Source organism: Macaca thibetana, chromosome 2 (genome assembly GCF_024542745.1).
Source record: "Macaca thibetana thibetana isolate TM-01 chromosome 2, ASM2454274v1, whole genome shotgun sequence".
NCBI classification, from domain to species: domain Eukaryota; kingdom Metazoa; phylum Chordata; class Mammalia; order Primates; family Cercopithecidae; genus Macaca; species Macaca thibetana.
Window position 1 is genome coordinate 62,593,288 of NC_065579.1, and position 8,557 is coordinate 62,601,844.

Consider the following 8,557-nt stretch of genomic DNA (forward strand, 5'->3'; position numbering starts at 1 on the left):
GGAAGAACAACTGAACTAAAAAGTCCCACAGGAACCTCAAACCCAGCACATCCAAAATGGAACTTCTCACCATCTCCTCCAAACTCAGTCCTCTTATACAGTAATCCCTGTAAAGCGAGAACAATCTCCATTCCCCATTCTCAGGGCCTTCCTGTCCCTCTCACCTGAGGAGCTACCAAGCCTTGGCCCACAGGCCCTCTGAGAGTCCCTCCTGATCACCCTGTGTTCTCCATACTGAATAAGGACTTGGCCACACCTTGTCAACTCTTCCCTCTGCTCCACTCCTGACCCCTGGATCCATCCGTCACGATGTGGCTGAAGGGATCCTCCCATCATGCAAATTCTGCCACATCTCCCTGCCTAAAACCCAGGAAGACTCCCCACTACTCCCAGCACAGAAGGTACACTCCTTAGTATGGCATCCCCTGCCCTCATGGCACGGCCCCATCCAGCTCTCCAGCCTCACAACCTGCAAGGACACCTAGACCCCCACCTCCCTCAACCCTTCATGACTGCGCTTCTGATCCCTGTTTCCCCTGGCTAAACCCTGCGTGCCCTCCCGCTGGACGCGGTCTAATGCCTACTTGTTTTTAACACTCAGGTTGGGGCCCCAGGTCCCGGGAGTCTTTGCTGACTCCTGGACCCCGTTGCTCCGGCTGAGCGTGGACTCTTTCTCTAGGTCTTTCCTCCCAGGACTCTGTGCATTCATCCCATCGGTAAACTGGATTCTCTACAAGAGTAGTAATTGCATAGTCAGTCAGTTCTCATCCCTTTTCAGGTTTCAGAAAAGACCTGTGAACAAAAGGCATTGAGTCTGATTTAGTGTAGCAATGCCCCGAGGGTCCTGTTCTCCCTGGGTGTCCTGCACCTAGTGCAACGTCGACCTGGCATCTAGTGAGCCATCTGAAGGAACGATGATGAGTGAATGATTTGCCTACCCCTTCCAGTAGTAGGCTGGAGGTTGTGGTTAGGGCCCATCCCTATGCAGGACATGGAAAGTGGGAGGCACTCCTCTCCCTACGTCGGCAGGGGGCGCTGCACAGCTGCGGGGCGGGGAGGCTGAGACAAGGGGCGTCCGGCTAAGGCCGGGGACCCAGGGTGGTGGGCGGGGTGTCTCGCCCGCCTGTGGACCCCGCGAAGTAACTGCGAACATTTCGCTTTCATTTTGGGCCGAGCTGGAGGCGGCGGGGCCGTCCCGGAACGGCTGCGGCCGGGCACCCCGGGAGTTAATCCGAAAGCGCCGCAAGCCCCGCGGGCCGGCGGGACCGCACGTGTCACCGAAAAGCTGATGTAGAGAGAGACAGAGAAAGAGACAGAAAGCAACAGACCAGTGTCCCGGGAAAGTCCTGCCGCGCCTCGAGACAATTATAAAAATGTGGCCCCTTGGGTCAGCCTCGCAGCCACCGCCCTCACCTGCCACGGCCACAGGTCTGCATCCAGCGGCTCGCCCAGAGCCCCTGCAGTGCCGGCTCAGCATGTGTCCAGCGCGCAGTGAGTACCCAGCTGGCCAGGGCTCTGGTTTGCTCGAGTGCGGAGGGGCGGCTGCTTGGGAAGAGGGGGTGGAAACTCAAGTCTGCCTAAGGAGAGACTGGAATAGCAGCAGCCCTCTCCTGCAAAGAGGAATAAGAATAGGGGTCTCACCATGCTCTAAATAGGTCATGTCTCTTTTCATCTCGAAACAGCCTGATGAACTATCATTATGCCCACTTCGTAGAGGAGAAACTGAGGCCCAGCATGGGAGATTTCCTGCTTTCCTGCCTAGGGTCCCTCAGCTACAAACAGAAGGCAGATCCAGATCCTAGCTAGTTGTAAAGTCAGGATTGGCAGGGTGCAATGGTTCACGCCTGTAATCCCAGCACTTTGGGAGGCCAAGGCGGGCAGATCACCCGAGGTCAGGAGTTCAAGGCCAGCCTGACCCGTCTCTACTAAAAAATACACAAATTAGCCGAGTGTGGTGGTGGGTGCCTGTAATCCCATCTACTGGGGAGTCTAAGGCCGGGAAAATGACTTGAACCCGGAAGTAGAGGTTGCAGTGAGCCTAGATTGTGTCACTGCACTCCAGCCTGGGCCACAGAGTGAGACTCCGTCTTAAAAAAACAAACAAGTCAGGCTTTCTCACTCCACTGTTTTTAAAACACTGGGTCCCAAGTCTGACTCAGCCACTTCACTACCTGGTCTGGGTTTCCCTCATCAAAAACATGAAGGCTTTCTCTGGGTGATTTTTGGGCTCGACACCCTTGTCCAAGCTCATCCCTAAACCCTCACAAGGAGCTGGCTTCTAGTCCTAGAATAGAGTGGCGCTTTGTAATAACTTGAGTCATCTCTCAGGTGTTGAGGGAAAAGTGTTGGAAATGGGTGGAGGGAGGTGGGTGCCAAGCAGAAATGGATGGGTGAAGGTGGCTAGAATGGAGGGAAGGTGGTGCAGGCAGGCCATCCAGGCTGAAGTTCCTCCACCTGCTCCTCACTTCCCTTCCAGGCCTCCTCCTTGTGGCCACCCTAGTCCTCCTGGACTACCTCAGTTTGGCCAGAAACCTCTCCGTGGCCACCCCAGGCCCAGAAATGTTCCCGTGCCTTCACCACTCCCAAAACCTGCTGAAGGCAGCCAGCAACACGCTTCAGAAGGTGAGCTCTTCCTGTCTTCTCCGCTGTGCACCTGTACCCTCCCTGAGGAAGGGGCCTCTCATCCTACCCTCTGGTACCTGATGGAACTGCAGAGAAATTGTGGAGGTTCATTAGTAGCTGTCAACAGCAGGAGAGGGAACTTTACAAATGGCCCAAGTGTTAAAGAGTCCTAGTGAAATTGTGTCTCCAGAGAAAGCAAGAGTAATAATAAATTATAATGATGTTGGTTTTGGCTATGTCTACACAGAGTAAAGTGGATATTTGCAGTGTTCCTGTAGCCTGCCAACAGAGATAGAATTGTGTCAGGTCCACATGGTTTCTCTGCATCACTGATCAAACCCGGAAATAGTTACTTGGGTGCATACTCTGTGTTGGGGGGCAGGGGTACAAAGATGAAATAGCCTTGTCCCTCCTGCTGCCCACCAGCTTCTACTTGGTGACACAGTTCCTTCTCAGAGCAACACTTCTCAGGGAGGACTATGACAGTGCACATGCGGCCTTCATTTTCTAGGGAAGAGTTACCTAATTTTATTTACAGCTTCGTTCTTTTAGGTTTCATATTTTAATGTAAAAACCATTGCCGTTAAAAACTGCTCCAGTGGCTATTGCTGCAAAGGCTAAAGGCTAGTGTTTTAAAAGATGTCCTCTGCCTTTTTGATCTCTAGGAAATTTTTCTTGCGTATTTTCTAGCTTGTTGCCTTATGAATATCTTAAAATAAGCTCAATGCCACCAAGCCTTCCAAAAGGGCTCTTTTCCCCTTTCAGTCTTTCATACTGTGCTGTGCATTGCTCCTCACAATTCAATGAATCTTCATTAGACAGGGGGCTCAAGTGAGAACTGCTTTGTTTCCTGAAGAAAGGTTCAAAATGGATAACTTGTAGGTGCTCCAATTCATATGGGTGTTTTTTGTGCAAAAGCTGACGCCTCTACTCCCAGTACGGTCAAAAGATTATAGAAATCAGTGTAATGTTTTGTACATCATTTGTCAAATTTGCTGCAGTAGGAAACAAAGGAGGTAGATGCAAGTGATTCACTGGCCATAGCCAGCCCACAGTTTTGTAGAGTTTGGGCTATATGTTTATTTTTTAGTTTGATGCTATTCAAAAACTGAACCTTTCAATTGAGATTTCAAATTTCTAGCTTCTCTTGAAAAGACCTCAAGAACAACACTGGACTCACACTTCCAAATCTAACTCTTTAGAACCTGCTCAGAATAGTGGCATTGCCTAGGTCTATTTAAACACCTCCAGGAATGGTGTATTCATGTCCTCCTGCTGCTGTCACAAATGTAGTGGGTTTAAATGACACAAGTTTATTATCTTACAGCTCTGAGCATCAGAAGTCCAAAATGGGTCCTACTGGGCTAAAATCAATGTGTCAGCAAAGCTGTAGCCCTTTCTGGAGGCTCTTGGGGAGAATGTGTTGCTTTGCTTTGTCAGGTCTAAAGGCTGTCCACATTCCTTGACTTGTGGCCCCTTCCGTTGTCCATACCAGCAATGTCTGGTTGAGTCTTTCTCATGCTGCTCCCTCTGGACTGACCTTCTACCCGCTTCTACTTTTGAGGACACTGCTTACACTGGATTCACCCAGATACTCCAGGATCATCTCTCTACTCTTAGATCAGCTGGTTAGCAAATTGAATGTCATCTACACCTTCATTCCTCTTTGGCAGGTCACATAGCACATTACCAGGTTCCAGGGATTGGGAGGTGGATGTCTTTGGAGGTGGAGCATTGGTCTAGCTACCACAGAAAGGGATTTTACTACTTGTGTCCAAACATATTCTGAATTTTCAGGCCTTGCTTCTTGGCTCATGCTGTTACCTCTGTCTGAAATTTCCCTCCTCCATTGATGACATTTTACTCCTCTTAATGCAGGTGTCCCATCTCTAGGAAGCTTCGCTTCCCTTCCTGCCCCTCCTCAGAAGCTTCATGCCCTTTTCACCATGTCTCACCTACTGATGCCTCCTGGTCCATCTGGGCACTTGTCTGTCTCAGCAGCTAAACTTGCAATCCAGGAGGGTATACATGGTCCTCTTCTCTGTCATGTTCTTAGTACCTAATGGAGCGCCTGGCACCCATCAGGCTGTTGAATGGAAAAATGATCGTAATCTTCAATCATACAGTCCTTTACTTCCTAAGATACATTTCATAATTTTACCCAACGGTGCTTGCCAACACACTAAGATGACATCTCCGCGTATGTGTGTGCATGTGTGCACTGCAAATTAAATCTCGCTTGTCTTAAGGGTTTGCATGTTTGTTATACCCATCAAGCTGTGACCTTAATAGTTCCCCCTTTAGAAGTTATACTTGAAATAGGTATTCATAGAATACAGTCACTTTAGCAAAAGAAGAAACAGTTTTCACCAGAAGCAAGTGTCACAGTGAAGTGTGGAGGCTGGTTAGCACAGGTTGATGACATGATTTATTGTGTTTACATAATGAAAAAATATGTCATCCAGAGAAACATGCCCCAAGCATAGGGAGAGGAGGGTGAGAGACAGAATGTAAGGAATCTGTTTCCTTTTGTGTTATGAAGAACCAGAATTTCCTGCAGGTCAAAGCAACAGAGGTCAAGGGCAGCCAGCCAGAGCCTGCCTGGCACCCTGGCGTACCAGCCTTGTGGGGTGCCAGGTGCCTTATCAATGTTATAAACTGAGTTTCTCTTTCATTTTTCATAGGCCAGACAAATTCTAGAATTTTACCCTTGCACTTCTGAAGAGATTGATCATGAAGATATCACAAAAGATAAAACCAGCACAGTAGAGGCCTGTTTACCATTGGAATTAATCAAGGTATAGAGGATTTTCCTCCCAAAACTTGCAGTGTGGTTAAAAGCTGTGCATCAAATCTCACCTGCTTCTAAAAATTCACGTTTCTGGTATCCATCATTATGGGACTTTAACTGGTCCTACTTCCGAAGTTAGATTTGGGAGAAAAATTATAAAAATAAATGGTTTTTTTGCAATAATATGAATATACTTAACACTTAAAAATAGTTAACATGGTAAATATTATGATATGTGTTTTTACCATAATAAAAAAAGTTTGACCTGAAAAGTCAGACAGATTTATACTAAGATTTAATACTTTGATATATGATATTTTTCCCTCTAGAATGAGAGTTGCCTAAATTCCAGAGAGACTTCTTTCATAACTGTAAGTCAAAAAATGAAAAGTTTCAGCCTGTATGATGAATTCATATCGCTGATGTCTGTTTATTTTTTCTTCTAGAATGGGAGTTGCCTGGCCTCCAGAAAGACCTCTTTTATGATGGTAAGACACACAGCTCTTTCCTCAAATGCAATGGGAGAAATGTTTTTAGCCCATCTCAAAGGATACTTCCCCATCTTGTCATGTCACCCAGGCCCTGTGCCTTAGGAGTATTTATGAAGACTTGAAGATGTACCAAGTGGAGTTCAAGACCATGAATGCAAAGCTTCTGAGGGATCCTAAGAGGCAGATCTTTCTAGATCAAAACATACTGGGAGTTATTGATGAGCTGATGCAGGTAAGACTTCATTCTATCAGTGAGAGCACCTTTTTCATGCTAAAGATACCTAGCCAGGGTCCTCAATAAAGAGGTATAAAATCAGCTCTTCCTGGATTGGTGGAGGCCTTTTAAAGACCTGACAGACCTACATTTTCAAGGAGACAGCCTTGAGGGTGCCCCCTATAGGGAGCACAAATGTGAGCGGATGACATTATGAAAAGCAGACTCCAAAGTATTCACTCTGTGGTATCCCCCACACTCTGCAAATGTTTTTGTGCATTTTCTTATGTCAGCCTCAAAACAACCATATGGGATCTGCACAAAGGAGGGAACCAAACCTTAGGAGAGTTAAACCACTTGTCTGAGGCTCTGCCTCTTAAAATCCTTCAAGAGGATTTCACTACACTTACCTTCTCACTCACCTCTAAAGGCTCCAGGATGTGCTCCCGGATGTGCATACAAGGGGCCAGCTTGCGTATCTGCAAATATTGCTGGGAAAACAAGCAAGATTGGTGCCTGATTATGACCCATTGTGAACCAAAATGTGAACCAAATAAAAGAATGACCTATCATCTGGGGCGTCTATAATGTTATTCATAGGCAAGAACTTGCTTTGTAATGTTCCGAATCACCATAACACAGATGCTAATATAAAGCAAATATTTATATAAGCGAGGGTGATTGCTTTGGTGACTAGGACACAGGATAAAAATATGGTTGCAGAAATCATTGTCTGAAAAGTAATTGATTTACTTTTATTCTTTTCTGTGTGTGTGTGTGTGTGTACGCGCGTGCATGTGCCAGATTACTTGTTTGAAAGGCAATGAGCTTTATCCAAGTATCAAAAAACGTTACCATCTAGAGAGCTGTAGTTGTTGTTTTGTTTTTAGGACCAAGAGTTGGGTGATTTGGGTGCTAGAATCAATTCTACCAGTAACCAGACAACTATTCCCAAGCCACTTAACCCCTCTGTGCCTCAGTTTCCTCTGGTATAAAATGGGGTGACTTTATTCTAGCTTTCTTTTAGACTTTTTGTGAGGAAGATATGAAAGTATTTATTCATCAAGGGTGCAAATTATATTGTGTTATCAAATCCAAGTGCTAAACTTGGGAAATTCATTGCCAGGTTTATCTGACACAAATGGCATGTCTTCAGTAAACAGGCCTGTTACTGATAGCGAGTTCTGATCGATAGCATCCATCACCTCCCTGTGCTAAACAGAAGTGGGCTTTTTAATGTAACATATACAAAATTAATTAGATAGTGCAGCAGATGTCATTTTAAAGGAACTGTTTCTTTCTAAGACACAACTCCCACTGATTTTTTTTTCTAAATAGTTTCAAGGGTCTTTTCTGAGCTCATTGAAGATGGCTGTGCTTGGAAAATGAGTATTTCTTTTCTCAGGTTCTGCCTGGTAATCTGGCTGAGAGTAGATGTGGGTTGGGTTAGGAGTGGCATAAGGGACTGAGTTGCAGGCTCTGACACAGGTACTGGCTTCACTCATTTTTATGAATGAATATTTGAATTTTGGAATACGATATAAGTCATGCTTACTGTTCATTCTCCTAGGCCCTGAATTTCAACAGTGAGACTGTGCCACAAAAATCCTCCCTTGAAGAACCGGATTTTTATAAAACTAAAATCAAGCTCTGCATACTTCTTCATGCTTTCAGAATTCGGGCAGTGACTATTGATAGAGTGATGAGCTATCTGAATGCTTCCTAAAAAGCAAGGTCTCTCCAAACCATTGTCATTTTTATAAAAATTTGAAATGAAGAAATTTTGATAGGATGTGGATTAAGAACTAGGGAGGGGGAAAGAAGGATGGGACTATTACATCCACATGATACCTCTGATCAAGTATTTTTGACATTTACTGTGGATAAATTGCTTTTCAGTTTTCATGAATGAATTGCCAAGAAGGGAAAATGTCCATCCTGAAGGCGTTTTACATTCACTTTAATAGAAGGGCAAGAATTTATAAGCTATTTCTGTACCAAAGTGTTTGTAGAAACAAACATGTAAGCATAATTTATTTTAAATTATTTATTTATATAACTTTGTGATCATGAAAGCATCTGAACTAACTTATATTTATTTATGTTATATTTATTAAATTATTTATCAAGTGGATTTGAAAAATATTTTTTAAGTGTTCTAAAAATAAAATTATTGAATTAAAGTGATTCTCCTATTTTTCTAATGTACTTTTAAGTGTTAAAATACACATTGTGGGAAAATTGAAAACTCTGATGAGACTTCAACAAAATTACTCTGGAAAGAATGCCACAATATTCTTCTTATTCCTTTCCTAGTTACTTTCATCTCATTTTAAAGGGATCCTAGTAAGACAAGATATGCTTTACTACTAAGGGAGCCAAGTGAGTCATGGTTTTTGAGGGTTTATTATTTTTGTTCAACATGAGTCTAAAAGTGTA

The 8,557-nt window shown here is 44.6% G+C and overlaps 1 protein-coding gene across 3 annotated transcripts; it reads left to right on the forward strand.

The window, feature by feature from the left end:
* The first annotated feature begins 1,151 nt into the window (after positions 1-1,151).
* IL12A (interleukin 12A) lies at positions 1,152-8,305 on the forward strand. 3 transcript variants are annotated; one of them, XM_050782136.1, is made up of 7 exons: positions 1,152-1,491; positions 2,477-2,622; positions 5,307-5,420; positions 5,743-5,784; positions 5,860-5,901; positions 5,993-6,136; positions 7,689-8,305. In XM_050782136.1, the coding sequence occupies exons 1-7, from the start codon at positions 1,374-1,376 to the stop codon at positions 7,842-7,844; spliced, it is 762 nt and encodes a 253-aa protein (XP_050638093.1). In that variant the 5' UTR covers positions 1,152-1,373; the 3' UTR covers positions 7,845-8,305. The 3 variants fall into 3 exon arrangements, with proteins under 3 accessions (XP_050638093.1, XP_050638094.1, XP_050638095.1); XM_050782137.1 differs by lacking the exon at positions 5,743-5,784; XM_050782138.1 differs by lacking the exon at positions 5,307-5,420.
* The last annotated feature ends 252 nt before the right edge of the window (positions 8,306-8,557 follow it).